The sequence below is a fragment of the Microcaecilia unicolor genome, chromosome 3, assembly GCF_901765095.1.
Source record: "Microcaecilia unicolor chromosome 3, aMicUni1.1, whole genome shotgun sequence".
Taxonomy (NCBI): Eukaryota; Metazoa; Chordata; class Amphibia; order Gymnophiona; family Siphonopidae; genus Microcaecilia; species Microcaecilia unicolor.
Window position 1 is genome coordinate 276093506 of NC_044033.1, and position 16585 is coordinate 276110090.

The 16585-nt window shown below is 44.5% G+C and overlaps 1 protein-coding gene across 6 annotated transcripts in view; it reads left to right on the forward strand.

Moving 5' to 3' along the window:
• The window catches only part of AGPAT4 (1-acylglycerol-3-phosphate O-acyltransferase 4), a 507427-nt gene that overhangs the window by 354352 nt on the left and 136490 nt on the right, over positions 1-16585 (forward strand). For all 6 annotated transcript variants that reach the window (XM_030198100.1, XM_030198095.1, XM_030198098.1 and 3 more), the window contains one exon: positions 14018-14093. In XM_030198100.1, the coding sequence (XP_030053960.1) occupies positions 14018-14093 (76 nt within the window). The remainder of the gene's footprint in view (positions 1-14017; positions 14094-16585) is intronic.

Below are 16585 nucleotides of genomic sequence, written 5' to 3' on the forward strand. Positions count from 1 at the left end.
ATGAATATGTAACAAAGTGACAAACTTTCTAATAGTATCATTTAAAGGTCAAATTTGTAGGTCTTCAAGGTGATTGTTGTGCTTCCTTTATTAATTAGAATTTATTACTTTAAATATAACCTGTAATCACATTTTATATAAGGTTATGATTTTAGAACCACACTTGTTTAAAAAGACAGTCTTTACTTTTTGTTTTCCAACATATGGAATACTAAAAAGGCTTATAAAAGGGATTAATGTCCTTCTGTCTCATTGCATAATAACTCTTCAAAAAAGAGACAGAAAGTCATCAAATTTGGCATACAAAGAGAAAATGTGAATATGATGTTTGAATTTGAAAATCAGTGGTCTCTGATCAGAATTTTCAAGGAACCGATCTTCTCATTAAGGGCCATGTTTACTAAGCAGCTTTATAGGCGCATTAACATTTTTAACGTGCGTTAACCATGTACGTGCCTACAATATCCATATAGGCGCCTACATGATTAGCATACATGCTAAGTGTAGGCGAGCTAAAACTCCTAACCCACCATAGTAAACAGGGCCCTAAATCATCTTTGCTTTGTATGGGGAAAATATCCTTATTGCTTTCTTTGCAAAAATGTTACAAGCTGTTAGAACTTTAAGGATCCCTTTTACCAGACAGTGGCAAAAAGTGGCTTTAGTGCATCCTTAGGTGGGTCATTCCTGCACTCTAAGGCCATTTTTACTGCTAGGGTAAAATGGACGATTTTTCTGTTTTCCCTATTAATGGCCACATGCTAATTTTCCCATTAGTGCATGACAATTAGTTTATGAGCCCACTACCATCATATATTCTTAGCACATGGGTAACATGCGCAAATCCCAAAATTTATTTATTTATTTATTTTTGTTACATTTGTACCCTGCGCTTTCCCACTCATGGCAGGCTCAATGCGGCTTACATGGGGCAATGGAGGGTTAAGTGACTTGCCCAGAGTCACAAGGAGCTGCCTGTGCCTGAAGTGGGACTCAAACTCAGTTCCTCAGGACCAAAGTCCACACCCTAACCACTAGGCCACTCCTCCACAGGATGCCTGAGTGCACCCTACATTAAGGCATTTTTTGCTGTGGTAAGCAAGCGTTAGTGCAGCTTTGTAAAAGGGCCAGAATGCTGACCACCACTATCTTCCAAAAGCACCTCTCATATTCCAGCACTTTGCCCCAGAATTACATAGGCAGACAAACAGAGAAAGGTAACTGAAACAACTGGTTAACCATAAAAGTCTTCTCCTCCACACTTCTAAGTCATAAGCACATATAAAATTTAAATACCCCCCTCCACACACACACACTTAGACATAAACTATACCCACATTACTCCTGTTGAACTACAACCCATACATTCCATTGGTCACATATCCCAACTTTCCATAAACTTCCACTCACCTGCCATCCATACGACATGGATAAACCATTACCAGCACATCTATATCCATGCAATGCCTACACACAAATACACCCTGACCTGCACACTATACACCCACTCAATCCTACATCTCCACTCCTACCAAATACATGCTTACCTATACCACACACTTTCATACCTCCACATGTGCTCATCCATCCCCATTCGTCTGCCACTTATACTATTAAAGTTTTCTATACCGCTGTTATTCCAAAAGGATTCATGCATATGCTGGGTATACATTCTAAAAACATAAGTCATGCCATGCTGGATTGGACCAAAAGCCAATCGACTTCAACATCTTTTCTCCAATAGTGGCCAATTCAGGTCATTAGGTAGTACTTGGCCAATGTCAGAGAGATCCATATTTTGCTGCTCATTCCAAGGAATTAGTGATACTTTCCCAAGTCAGTCTGGCTGGTAATTGTTTATGGACTTTTTTTCAAGGAACTTGTCCAATCCGTTTTGAAATCTGCTATGCTAGATATCTTAATCACATCCTCTGGTTAAAAAAAAAAAGTCCACAGCTTGCTTGTTCAGTGGGTGAAAAAATACTGCATCCAGTTCATTTTAAATCTGATATCTTAGTTTCATGGAATTGTTTCCTTGTCCTAGTCCTACTTGAAACTTGAGTAAATAGCCACTCCTGTTTACCTGTACCTCACCACTTATGATGTCTTCTTGAAGCTATAGAGCCATAACTTGTTTTGTCTTTCTTCATAAGGGAGAATCTGATAGGTACGGACGGGGAGAGGGATCTTGGGGTGATAGTATCTGAGGATCTGAAGGCGACGAAACAGTGTGACAAGGCGGTGGCCGTAGCTAGAAGGTTGTTAGGCTGTATAGAGAGAGGTGTGACCAGCAGAAGAAAGGAGGTGTTGTGCAGCGCTATGTTTGTGCAGCGCTGCGTATGCCTTGTAGCGCTATAGAAATGCTAAATAGTAGTAGTAGTAGTAGATGCCCCTGTATAAGTTGTTGGTGAGGCCCCACCTAGAGTATTGTGTTCAGTTTTGGAGGCCGTACCTTGCGAAGGATGTAAAAAGAATTGAAGCGGTGCAAAGAAAAGCTACGAGAATGGTATGGGATTTGCGTTACAAGACATATGAGGAGAGACTTGATGACCTGAACATGTATGGAAGAAAGGAGAAACAGGGGTGATATGATACAGACGTTCAAATATTTGAAAAGTATTACTCCGCAAACGAACCTTTTCCGGAGGTGCGAAGGCAGTAGAACGAGAGGACATGAAATGAGATTGAAGGGGGCCAGACTCAAGAAAAATGTCAGGAAGTATTTTTTCACGGAGAGAGTGGTGGAAGCTTGGAATGCCCTCCTGCGGGAGGTGGTGGAAATGAAAATGGTAACAGAATTCAAACACGCGTGGGATAAACATAAAGGAATCCTATTCAGAAGGAATGGATCCTAAGCAGCTTAGCCGAGATTGGGTGGCAGAGCCAGCCGGTGGTGGGAGGCGAGGATAGTGCTGGGCAGACTTATACGGTCTGTGCCAGAGCCAGTGGTGGGAGGCGGGGCTGGTGGTTGGGAGGCGGGGATAGTGCTGGACAGACATATACGGTCTGTGCCCTGAAGAGGACAGGTACAAATCAAAGTAGGGTATACACAAAAAGTAGCACATATGAGTTTGTCTTGTTGGGCAGACTGGATGGACCATGCAGGTCTTTTTCTGCCGTCATTTACTATGTTACTATGTATTTCTTCCCACTTATCATTTTGACACCCTTCTTCATACCTCTTCTAGTTTCTCTAAATGACTTCTGAGATAGCTTGATAATGCCTTTTGAGAGGATGCCTGGTGTAAGTGTATTCTCTAAAGGAGTGCAAGTGTCTACTTTCCTTTATGGAATACTATCTTAACAGGGTAGATACACACATGTATGTATCCAAGTTCCAGTGAAATGTGAATAACTTACAGTATTCTGTAAGTTATTTGCCTGACTGTGCACCCTGCCCAAACATCACTCAGACACTGTCCCTGTGCATGCTTATCTTCAAACTACACACTATGTAAGCTATGCACATAGTTATAGAGCACCACTTAGGTGGAATATTGGCACAATCGCACATACATACGTATATTATATGCAGTGGTGTGCTGGTAAAGGTTTAACAACAGGCTCTCTCCCCGGTCCCCCTCTGCGCCCCCCCCCCCGGTCCCCCTCTATGCCCCCATCCCCCTCTGCACCCCCCCCCCCCAAATTGCAGAGCTGGCTATAGCCAGGGAGAGAGCCTGGGGGAGGGTGGCAATGCATTACTCCAGGAAAAAAAATTAAATGATCCCAGGTTCCAATCTAATTCATGTTTAATGTGCGATAAAATGCCATAAATAAGTAAATAAATATAAAGTTTTAATGTTGAGCACCTGATTCTCAAAGTGAACATATTCCAAACACTATAATGAAAATAAAATGATTTTTTTCTACCTTTGTTATCTGGTGACTGTTTTTCTGATCATGCTGGCCCAGTATCCGATTCTGCTGCTATCTAACTAACTAACTACTAACTAACTAACATTTCTAAAGCGCTACTAGGGTTACGCAGCGCTGTACAATTTAAACATAGAAGGACAGTCCCTGCTCAAAGAGCTTACAATCTAAAAGACAAGAGAACAAACTAAAGACAAGTGAACAATCTAGAGGACGAGTGAACAGTTAATCTGATAGGGTGGATAGATTGGGGCATTTTATATTTCTCGAGCGGTTAGGCGCCGAAGGCAGCATTGAAGAGGTGAGTTTTAAGCAGAGATTTGAAGATGGGTAGGGAGGGGGCATGGCGTATGGGTAAAGGAAGATTGTTCCAGGCATAGGGTGAGGCAAGGCAGAATGAGCGGAGCCTGGAGTTGGCAGTGGTGGAGAAGGGTACTGAGAGAAGGGCTTTGTCCTGTGAGCGGAGGTTGCGGGCGGGAACATAGGGGGAGATGAGGGTGGAGAGGTAGTGAGGAGCTGCAGACTGGGTGCATTTGTAGGTAAGGAGGAGGAGCTTGAATTGTATGCGATATCTGATCGGAAGCCAGTGAAGTGATTTGAGGGGTGATATGAGTATATCGGTTTTGGCGGAATATAAGACGTGCAGCAGCGTTCTGAACGGATTGAAGGGGGGATAGATGGCCGAGTGGGAGGCCGGTGAGGAGTAAGTTGCAGTAATCAAGGCGAGAGGTAATGAGAGCGTGGACGAGAGTTCTGGTGGTGTGCTCAGAGAGGAAAGGGCGAATTTTGCTGATGTTGAAGAGGAAGAAGCGACAGGTCTTGGCAGTCTGTTGGATATGCGCAGAGAAGGAGAGGGAGGAGTCGAAGATGACTCCGAGGTTGCGGGCAGATGGGACGGGGAGGATGAGGGTGTTATCAACAGAGATAGAGAGTGGAGGAAAGACAAGGAGCTCGGTCTTGGACATGTTCAGCTTCAGGTGGCGGTTGGACATCCATGCCGCAATGTCGGATAAACAAGCCGATACCTTGGCCTGAGTCTCCGCGGTGATGTCAGGTGTGGAGAGGTATAGCTGGGTGTCATCAGCATAAAGATGATACTGAAAACCATGAGACGAGATCAGTGAGCCCAGGGAAGAGGTGTAGATTGAGAAGAGAAGGGGTCCAAGGACAGATCCCTGGGGAACTCCAACAGATAGTGGGATGGGAGTGGAGGAAGATCCATGGGAGTGTACCCTGAAGGTGCGGTGGGAGAGATAAGAGGAGAACCAGGAGAGGACAGGGCCTTGGAACCCAAAAGAGGACAGCGTGGCAAGAAGTAAATCATGATTGACAGTGTCAAACGCGGCGGAAAGATCGAGGAGGATGAGGATGGAGTAGTGACCTCTGGATTTGGCCAGGAGCAGGTCATTGCAAACTTTAGAGAGTGCCGTTTCAGTCGAGTGCAGAGGGCGAAAATCGGATTGAAGTGGATCGAGGATGGCATGAGAGAAGAGAAAATCAAGGCAGCAGCTATGAACAGCGCGCTCAAGTATTTTGGAAAGGAAGGGTAAAAGAGAGATGGGGCGGTAGTTGGAGGGGCAGGTAGGGTCAAGTGAAGGTTTTTTGAGGAGCGGTGTGACAACGGCTTGCTTGAAGGTGTCAGGGACAGTTGCAGTGGAGAGAAAGAGGTTGAGGATGCGACAGATGGCGGGGGTGACAGTATGGGAGATGGTGTTGAGTAGGTTGGTGGGGATGGGATCAGAGGAACAGGTGGTGCATTTCGAGGAGGAAAGAAGGCGGGAAGTTTCATCCTCGGTGATCTCAGGAAAAGAGGAGAAAGAGATCTGGGTAGGTTGGATGAGGGAGAGGGTTAAAGGGTGAAGAGGAGGTGGTGGCTTGGTCGTGAACTCAAGGTTGATCTTTTGCACTTTGTCGCGGAAATAGTCGGCCAGTGATTGAGGAGAGAGAGAAGGGGGAGTAGGAGCGGGGGGCACTTTTAGAAGGGAATTAAGGGTGGTGAAGAGACGACGAGGGTTGGAGCTGAGAGAATTGGTCAATTGGGTGTAATAGTCCTGTTTTGCACGGAATAGGGAGGAGTGGAGGGAGGATAGCATGAATTTGTAGTGGAGGAAGTCTGAAAGGGTACGAGATTTCCTCCAGAGGCGCTCAGCGGATCGGGTGCAGGAGCGAAGGTAACGGATGCAAGGAGTCAGCCAGGGCTGGGGATTGGTGCATTTTGTGGTGCTATCTGGCCCCTTAACTCCGTTTCCAGGGCTTCCTTTCCTCCTTTCTTCTTCATTTCTGGTTTTCAGCTTCTGCCTATTTTCTTCATCCATGTGCAGTTTTTCTCCTCTCTTCCTTTTCCCTCATCTCATCTCCTTCCTCACTCTTCCCTCCCCTCCATCCATGTCCAGCATTTCATCTCTTTCCCCTCCTCTCCCCTGCCCTCCATCCACCCATGTCCAGCGACCCTTCTCTCCCCTGCCCTGCATGCATCCATACCCAGTGACCCTCCTTTCCCCTGCCCTCCATCCACCCATGTCCAGCAGTGACCCTCCTTTCCCCTGCCCTGCATGCACCTATACCCAGCAACCCTCCTCTCCCCTGCCCTGCATGCACCCATATCCAGTGACCCTCCTTTCCCCTGCCCTCCATCCACCCATGTCCAGCAGTGACCCTCCTCTCCCCTGCCCTGCATGCACCCATACCTAGTGACCCTTCTCTCCCCTCCATCCACCCATGCCCAGTGACTCCCTTCTCACCCCTGCCACTCCTCCCGAGTTGTTCAGCGGCGACTTCTCCTTCCTCCCACCGAATCTATCCCTTACCGACCTGTCCTTCGAATTCTTCGAGGCAGGCAGTCTTGCCTGCCCGCTGCCAGCGCTGACTCTCCCCTGCCTTGTCGCGCTTCAAAATGGCCACCGAGACTTACAAGGGCGGCCTCCAAGACTTCAGCAGAAGTCTCGCGAGGCCGCCTCTGGAAGTCTCGGTGGCCATTTTTAAAGCGCGAACCAGCAGCGGGGGAGAGTTAGCACTGGCAGCGAGCAGGCAAGACTGCCTGCCCCGAAGAATTCGAAGGACAGGTCGGTGAGGGACGGATCCGGAGGGAAGGAGGAGAGCCAGCTCGCGGGTTTTAACAACCGGCTCGCAAGTCGGAAGAAAAGTTAACAACCGGCTCTTGCGAGCCGGTGCGAGCCGGCTCCGGCACACCACTGATTATATGCTAGTATTACAAACATTTTTCAGGAATTCCCCCATGCAGATAGGGCAAAAATAATCTAATGTGCTCAGGAGAATTTACTATAGCAATGCAAAATCAATAGCAAAAGTCAATAATTATCAAATGATCCTTAACTGAGGTCAGTAATATTTAGTGTGCTCAGAAAAAATGAGACCAGCATGGGTAAACAGATCCTAAGTGAAGCCTCTCAATATTCAATCACTGCACACAAAGGGCTCCCTTTACAAAGCCGCACTAGCAATTCCAGAGTGGCAAATGCGACGAAGCCCATTCAGTTCCTATGGGATCGCTTTCGTGGCTTTGTAAAATGAGCCCAAAGTGTCAAGTGTCCATAAAGTGATATCAAATTCAAATACATCATCACCATGGAAACCAGAATGCGGAGTACCCCAAGGATCACCGCTTTCACCTACCCTTTTCAACCTAATGATGACACCTCTAGCCAAATCGCTATCCAACCAAGGCCTTAATCGTTACATCTACGCAGACGATGTCACGATCTACATCCCGTTCAAACGTGATCTAACAGAAATCACAACTGAAATCAAACACAGCCTCCAAATCATACATTCATGGGCGGATGCATTTCAATTAAAACTTAACGCAGAAAAAAACACAATATCTCATCCTCTCATCACAATATAACACGAACAAACCCACCACTATAAACACCCCAGACTACACTCTTCCTGTTTCAGATATCCTGAAAATTCTCGGAGTTACAATTGACCGAAATCTCACACTAGAAAGCCATGCAAAAAATACAACAAAGAAAATGTTCCACTCAATGTGGAAACCCAAAAGAGTAAAACCTTTCTTCCCAAGGGAAATATTCCACAACCTGGCACAATCAATGGTGCTAAGCCACCTAGATTATTGCAATGCAATCTATGCAGGATGCAAAGAACAAATCATTAAGAAACTCCAAATTGCCCAAAACACAGCAGCCAGACTCGTATTTGGAAAAATGAAATATGAAAGTGCCAAACCCCTAAGAGAAAAACTACACTGGCTCCCTCTTAAAGAACGTATTGCATTCAAAATCTACACCCTGGTTCATAAAATCATTCACAGCGAGGCCCCGATCTACATGTCAGACCTCATAGACTTACCAACCAGGAACACAAAAAGGTCAGCACGCACATTCTTGAATCTCCACTACCCCAGCTGCAAAGGAATAAAATATAAATCAACATATGCATCCAGCTTTTCCTACATAAGCACGCAACTATGGAATGCACTACCATATGCCATAAAAACAATGCATGGCCTAACAAACTTCCGAAAATCACTAAAAACCAACCTGTTCAATAAAGCATACCATAATGATCCATCCTAAATAACCATACAACGAAACTTATACCAGAACTGGACAAAACCAAACTCTCTATACTTGACTGCTTCATATACTTGTCACTAATGAACTTTAATGCAATACCACTTTATTTCTCATTCCGGAAATGAATTCTCTATACTTGACTGCTTAATTTACTCTGTCACTTATGAACTTTAATGCAATACTACTTTGTATTTATCATCCCGGAAATTGCGATCGCCATTATGGAATAATGTAAGCTACATTGAGCCTGCAAATAGGTGGGAAAATGTGGGATACAAATGCAACAAATAAATAAATACCTGTATGATTTAAAAAAAATTGTCCAATGTTCAGTATCCGTTAGACACAGTAACAACTTGATGGACCATGTTTCACATGCTGCTGCTTCAGAGAACCTGAACAGAAATTCCCTTTTAGTATCTGTTAAATAGAACTGTGGTCTTTGTGGAAAGAGTATACCATGTTTAAACACCATGAAATACGAGACTAAGAATTAACTTACTAAAATTTCTGAAGGTGCTATAAATTGCATTTATTGGCAGTCTGTTGGTGGTTACCTCACTCTATAACTATTCAAAGAGGTTTTATGGGAATGCCATCCACCTAGGGAGGCCTCGTATTTGTGAACAGGAAATGATGTCAATTAAACCAGCATGGGAGATTGGATGCAAGAGTGAAGGGCACCAGATTGCACCATGATAATAAAACAATTTGAATAGAAAATACATCCACCATGCAACCTCTCGATTTAGACAATGTGGTGTGACCGTATGCCAACGATAAATCCATCTTTGATCCCTTTTCCATAGGGTAGGTCGCCGCCTCGACTTGGCGCTTCATGTACAATTATTATTATTATTGTTATTATTATTACATTTGTATCCCACATTATCCCACCTTTTTGCAGGCTCAATGTGGCTTACAATTCATCGTGGATACTGGAAATAGAAAAGAATGTATATTTGGTTTTACAGCAAGTTTTGGGTACATGATGATGAAATACATAATACTGGAAATAGCGGAGATCTGATATTGCATGATTCTTACCTATCCAGTGTTGTACCAACGGAGCATCTGCCACAGTATTTTGTATGTGGCTAAGATGTTCAACAATTTTGAGTATGAACAGTCCACGTTGTATGTCTGATGTAAAGCAAGGGGCACAGGCAACTAACAAGGTACACAGCCCTGCTGGTGCCACAGTTAGTGTTTTGTCCCAAATGGCAAATGAATTGCAGTGTAGGGTGTTGAACCTGGTCAGCAACCGTTGCATGTGTCACGGTGGTGACTGTTTCCTTGTCTGTGCTCACCTTGCCCTCTGGTGGCCTGAACCAGTGGCTGCTATGAACTGTCACACATTCCAGACTTCAGCCCAGTCCGGTCCGGATCTTCCAAGCTGCCAGACTTGCTTTTCTTGTTTGTGCCTGAATAGCACCCGTAGCTGCCTTGTGATTCCTGCAGCTTGAACTTCAGCTGCTGATGGGCTTTATTAGCCATCTGGAAACTTCTGTGTTTGCCTTTACATCGTCTAAGGACCCTGGTATGTGGGTGTGCTCTGTGCACTTCTGCCTAGTCCAGTTCTAGTCTGAGTTTCTTGCCTGGTTCTAGTTTGTTTGTGTGTAGTTAGCTTTGGTTTTATTGCTTAGTTCCTAGTCTTGTTTCTGGTCTGCATTTCCTTGTCTTGTGTCTGTATTCGTTTTTAGTGGCTTTTTGGCAGCTTTCAGTCCTGACTCTCACCTGTCTGTGTTTCTGTCTTAGTGGCTGCCTGGCAGCTTTTAGTCCTGACTCTGTTGTGTGTTTCCTGTTGGTATCCAGTTCCTGCCCTGTCCTGTAAGTCCTGTCAGCCGCCTGCACCCAGGGGCTCAACTCCTGGTGAATGGCGGTCAAGCACAGGTGAAGTCTAGCTATTCCTGCTCTGCCTGTCCCAGCTTGTTTGCCTCTGCTGCAACTCCAGTCCGGGGTTCCAGTCCTGTTCTGCCTTGCCTCTAGTTTGGGAGTGGTTTTGCCGGCCACTGCCCCTCCACGGCAGTGGTCCAAGGGCTCACAAACCCTGTGCTTCCATGAGAAGCCTGACAGAATGCAAAGGCCATGAGCTCAGCAAGATCATCCTTCCAGCTGGCTTTTCTGCCCATGACTTTTTCTCTTTTGACAATCCGGGGCTCAGCCCGGGTTCCGCTCCTAGTTCCAGTGTGGATTCCGGTCCCAACCCAGTTTCTGATCTTGATTGTTGGATGACACTCCAGAATTACCGCTATAAACTTTGTTCTGATCTAGCCTTGAAGAATACTCCTGAAGCTGCAGCTGAGAGAAAGCGTCTTTGGAGGCTTGGGTTCTTTATAAACCCAGTTTCTGCTCTTGATCCTTCTATCACACTCTTCGAGTATCACTGCAAACTTTCCTTGGATCCAACCCTTTGGGATATTCCTGAAGCGGACACTGAAAGAAGGCGTTAAGGAAGCCCCAAGTTCAGGGCTCTTATGCAGGTTTTGTGGAGCCTTCCAGGTCCCGGTCCAGCTTTGGTTCAAAGTTCCGCTTCTAGCCAAGCCTCTGATTCCAGCCCAAGTGGCGCTGCCAGCCAAGCTTCTGACTCCAGGTCTGACTCCAGTTCTGATTACAGTCCGAGGCCCAATTCCAGCCGAGATGCTGAGTCCATGCTGAGTTCCAGTTCCAGCCAAGCTACTGAGTCCAAGCCGCGTTCCAGTAACAGCCAAGCTGCTGAGTCCAAGCCGAGTTCCAGCTCCAGCCAAACTGCTGAGTCCATGCTGAATTCCGGTTTCAGGCGAGATGCTGGGTCCAGGCCGAGTTCCAGTTCCAGCCAAGCTGAGTCCACACCGAGTTCCAGTTCCAGCCAAGCTGCTGAGTCCAGGCCGAGTTCCAGTTCCAGCCGAGTTGCTGAGTTCGAGCCGAGTTCCAGCCCTGATGCTGAGTCCACTCCGAGTTCCAGCCAAGATGCTGAGTCTAAGTCGTTCCAGTTCCAGCCAAGATATTGAACCCATTCTGAGTTCCAGCTCCAGCCAAGAGGCGAGGTGCAGTCCTGATGCCAGTCCGAGGTCCAGTCTTGACTCTTAAATTTTAGTCACTCAGGATGTTCTATAAACTGCGAAGAAATATAGGTGTTTTCTATAAAGTACGCCTAAATTAAGGTATACTTTATAGAATATGTTAAGCGTATTTCATTTTGACGCTGATTTTTTAGGCGTGATATATAGAATCTAGTCCATATTGCATTATAGAGATGAATGGAAAATAAAACAAGATATTTCCTAATTCTAGTCTCTTTTGGTTTGTTTTTGTTTTATTTTTTTTTACCTCTCCCACAGCTGCATGCTGTACTGAGGATTTCATAGGACAGAGTCAAGTACAAATTGCCATTATTAATGAGAACCACAAAATCCTTAAAAATAATTAAATATGAATGAAGGGCCTTGAAAACATTTTGCAGAACCCTAATGCAACTGAATAAAAATAGCTTATTAAGGATTTCAGCATGTTGTCTGCAATGAATCCAAGATCTTTTCCTGGGTGGTCACTCTAATACAAAGTCTATAGAGAATTATTTTTCCCTGTATGTGTTGCTTTTTGCTTGTCCACATTAAATTTAATTTGTCATTTAGACACTCAGTTCTTTAGTCTTATAAGGTTCTTCGCAGTTAGCTTACGTTTTGAATACTTTGAATATTTTTGTGATATCTGCAGATTTGATCTGTTTACTTGCTACTCCCTTTGATTATTAATGAGAAATCTGGCCATTCAGTCCTACTCTTTTGCTTCTGATCTATTTTCCCTATTCCCAGCATTCACATTCTACACCCACACACACCCCAGTCACCTATAAATATAATAAACTTGTCCACATACCTGACATGCAGCCCTTTGACGTGTACCCTCATTGCCGGGCCTCCAAGCACCATCACTACAACCCCATTCATACCCACAGCCATACATGGAGGATCATCTTCAATATGGCGTCTGTCAGACTTTGGACGTTTTGTGCTAAATGTCCCAAATCCGGCTAAGAAATAAGCACATTTTTGAAAAAAGAAAAGCGTCTATCTTTTTTTTTTTTCTTCCAAAAATGCCATCTCGAACAAGATTTTGTTCTTTGTACATTTGGGGTGTGGGGGGGGGGGGGGGGGGGGGGGAATGTGCAAGTGCAAAATGTACAGAATTGAGCCACTGGGATGTAGGAAGGGCCAGCATTCTTAGTAGACTGGTCCCTCATATATCCCAAGAGAACAATGGGGCACCCTAGGGGGCACTTCTGTGGACTTCATATAAATGCTCCCAGGTACACATCTCACCATTGCACCTTATCTCGTCGGCTTAGCCCTCCAAAACACACCACCCCCAACAGTACACCACTACAATAGCCCTTATGGGTAAAGGGGGCACCTATATTTGGATACAGTAGGGTTTGGGTGAGTTTCAGAGGGTCATAGTTTCCACCACAATTTTGAGAGGTAGAGGGGGATAGGGGCCTGAATCACTAAACTACTCCAGGGACCTGCATTCTGCTCTAATAGACCTGGCTATCATAGAGGCTGGCGAGTAATACTTTTTTTCACATTTTTGGGGTGGGGTGGGAGGGGATCAGTGAGTATTGGGGAGTCGTCCCTGATTCCTTCCAGTAGTCATCTGGTCATTTAGGGCACCTTTTTGTGCCTTAATCGTTTTCAAAACAGGTCTACCCTAAACCATTTAGATTTTTGCCCAGGATGTGTTTATTTTGTTCCATTATGGCTGTAAATGTCCAAGTGTTAGACTTGCCCTTAGCTCATAATCCCGCCTCCGCAACACCCCCGACACTCCCCCTTGTGATTTGGATGCATTGGGGATGGAATGCATAGATAAACATTTGCAGAACAGGTTTCTGAAATACCAATTTGGACTTTTTGAGATGAAATGTGTCCAAATGGTGCTTTATGACACTTTTTAAACATTTTTTTTCTTTTGAGCTCCATACTCCTACAAGTCTATGTTGGAAAGCATTCCTGAATTCATGCTTTTACATGCTTTCCTTACTTGTTCTGCATTTTATAATGTGCTGCTTTTTAATTTATCGCAGTAATACTGTGGTAAAGTAAAAGGCTTTCTCTGTTGCAATGTTAATTTGCTCAAAAAAGACAAAGAATTGTAATATAAATTAACATTTAAAAAAAGAAATGTTTTTTAAATAGTTGCTATTTCCAAAATCACGACCACTTACAGTAAATGATTACAACTGTTAAGGTAAGATTCATTAAGAAACAGTGTGCTGCAGTACGATATCACAGAGTGAAATAAATTTGACTATGTGCTAACAAAAATGAAACTCGGCACATCAGCTATTTAATATTCAGTGTAAACAAAACCAAACAATTGAATTTCAGCTGAAATTCAACCATTCAGAGCAAAATTTTAGTATAACCCTGTTGAGGTTTGCAACCAGAGAAAGACTTCACAGAGATATTAGAAGTGAAAACACAAAAAGTAATCCACTTCTTGAAAAGTAAAGTGATCTGCTGTCTAATAAGGGTGATAATGTTGATCCCAGGTTTTGTTCTTGGTGTTTTTTCTTTGATTTCTTCATTTTACTCTCTGACTAGACGGATTCCATTAGAAGAAGTCCCAGAAGATGAACAAGAATGTGCCAAATGGCTTCACAGACTCTATCAGGAAAAGGTCAGTTTATTGTTTGGGGACCATTTGTGAGGTATCAGTTGGTGATAAATTATGTATTTAAAAGACTAACGTTTTATACCAAGATCAGAGGTCACATGCAAGACTCTGGTCAGCCATATATACTTTAAAGCTGCAATTAAAGATGATGTAACATCAGAAGAAATTAAAGGCATACACAGATGGCTTATGTTTATACCCTTCATGTCAAACACATTAAAGAAGAAATGATAGCTAATTAGCCTACCTCCTAATAGCCTGAAGAAAAGAGAATAACTGGAGTATGACCATGGGTATAACCACCAAAGTATCCTCCTGTGGGCTCAATTGGCAGAATGCCTGGCGTTGGAGATGGAGGTTTTTTATATCTTTATTATTCCAACTTTCCACAACAGACTCACAACAAGATCTTTCTCTCCTCTTTTCCCTGTTGAATTGACTCGATAATGTATGCAGTGATTTCCATATTTATAGAATTCTAAACACTAGGCTACAACTGCCACTGCTGGCTCTTTATTTCTTAAGAAAGATCATACTGGCCGATATTCAAAATGATTTAACTGGCTGGAAACAGCCGCCAATTGGTTAAATCGCTTGTTCACAGCTTTCTGGACACTTTCAGCAACACTGCTAAAAATGACCAGTTAGCACCAGATTCAAAAGTGGTTAACTTGTGGGCATTCCAGGGGTAGAGTCAGGTTAAGTGCCGGTATTCAGCCCTTTACTGCATAAATAAACAATTCAATCGGGCTGCAAAAATAGCAGTCTTATTTTTATGCAGTGAGGGGCTAAGATTGACGTAACCAGCTAAGTGCTAGCCAGCTTTAAAAAACAACAAAAACAACCCCCAGATAGTGCCGAATCCCAGACGGAGCCCGGCATTGAATATCTGGGACTAACACCGGTAGTGGTCAGCAAAATACTCACTGCCACCAGCTGAATATTGGCCCTTATCTTTATTTTCTAAATCAGTATTATTTCAAATATTTGAAAAGAAAAATATACTATTCCACTGTTAGGCAGGTCCACTGTTAGACATGCTTGGGCGAAGAGATCACGTGACGCCATGGTGCAGGGCAGACGCTGGTAAGCTCAGCTCTGTGCCCACTTAACCCAATAATCGGCTGAATCGGCGAGCCCACGGCGGAAAAAGGCACAGCTTTGATCTCATCAGCTGGGGGAATTGACCCACGATCGGAAAGACCGAGAGAGGAAGCGGAATGGCGACAAAAACAGTCAGAAAGGAGCGAGATAAACTCAAGCAGGCTGACAACAAGATGGCCGACCAGCGTGATCTCGGAGAACTTACAGCAGGCTCTGTATGGATGACGGAGATCACTGCCGAGATCACAGCGGCGGTTGAGGCGGCCCTAGATAAGAAATTACAACAACTTTATGATAGAGCGGAAGAAGCTCATGAGCGCATCGATAGCATGAGTTTGGAGCTGGACGAAGGACTGCAGCGAGTATCGGAGGTCGAGGAGGCAGCAGAGGCACAGAAGGAGATCACCGTGAAAATGGAGAAAAGGGTGCAGAGCCTGGAGGCCAAGCTCGACGACTTAGAGAATCGCAGCAGGCGAAATAATTTGAGGTTAGTCGGGCTCCCAGAGTCACTAATGGACAAAGAATTACCTGCATTCTTGGAGGGGTGGCTGCCACAGTCCCTGCATATAGAGGACAAAATACATCATTTCTGTGTGGAGAGGGCCCATAGAGTGGGGCCTCTACGTCCATCAGAGACCAGGTCACGAGTGGTGATTTTGAAAATCCTCAATTTCCGACATAAGCAAGCTATATTGGAAGCGATACGTGGCGGAGGCACCCTGACTTATCAAAGTAAGAAAATCCTATGCTTTCAGGATTATTCTCAACAGGTGCAAGCATTGACGAAAACTTTTACGCCATTGTGCACGGACCTGTTCCAGAAAAAGATAAAGTTTGCACTCCTATATCCTGCAAAGCTGCGTATCTCTATTAATGGAGTTACAAAATATTTTGATAAAGTGGAGGCAGCGAGAGAATATGTGCAGCAACACGGGAATGTGCAGGATACGCCATGAAAAAACCTAGAAGTGAGATATTGAAAGCTGGGAAGAGTGAAGATCAGTTTGCAACACAAGTGGATAGAGCCTCGGGGGTCCGGTTTGCGGGCGTTTGGACTGAGCTCCGGATGGAGGTTCGCGGCTGAACGAGCATATGGGATAATACCAGTTTTTGAGTTTAAGGTTTTAGATACGTTTATAAGTTGGAAGCATGCACAGAACTATGATCCAGAGATTCCAGCATTCCCTTAGAGGGAAGGACAGATAAAGTTGGATATAGTAGCTGGGATATTTTTGGCCAGAGTATGTCAAACGAAATTGGAGAGAAAGTCCCAAAGAAAGTGTGCAGTTGGAGAGTCTGAGTGGATGAGCTGGATTGGAGTAGATCTCCGGAGTGAGCACGAGCCTGATCGAGATTATTTGCAAACGTGGGAATCTGCAGATTGTACAGTG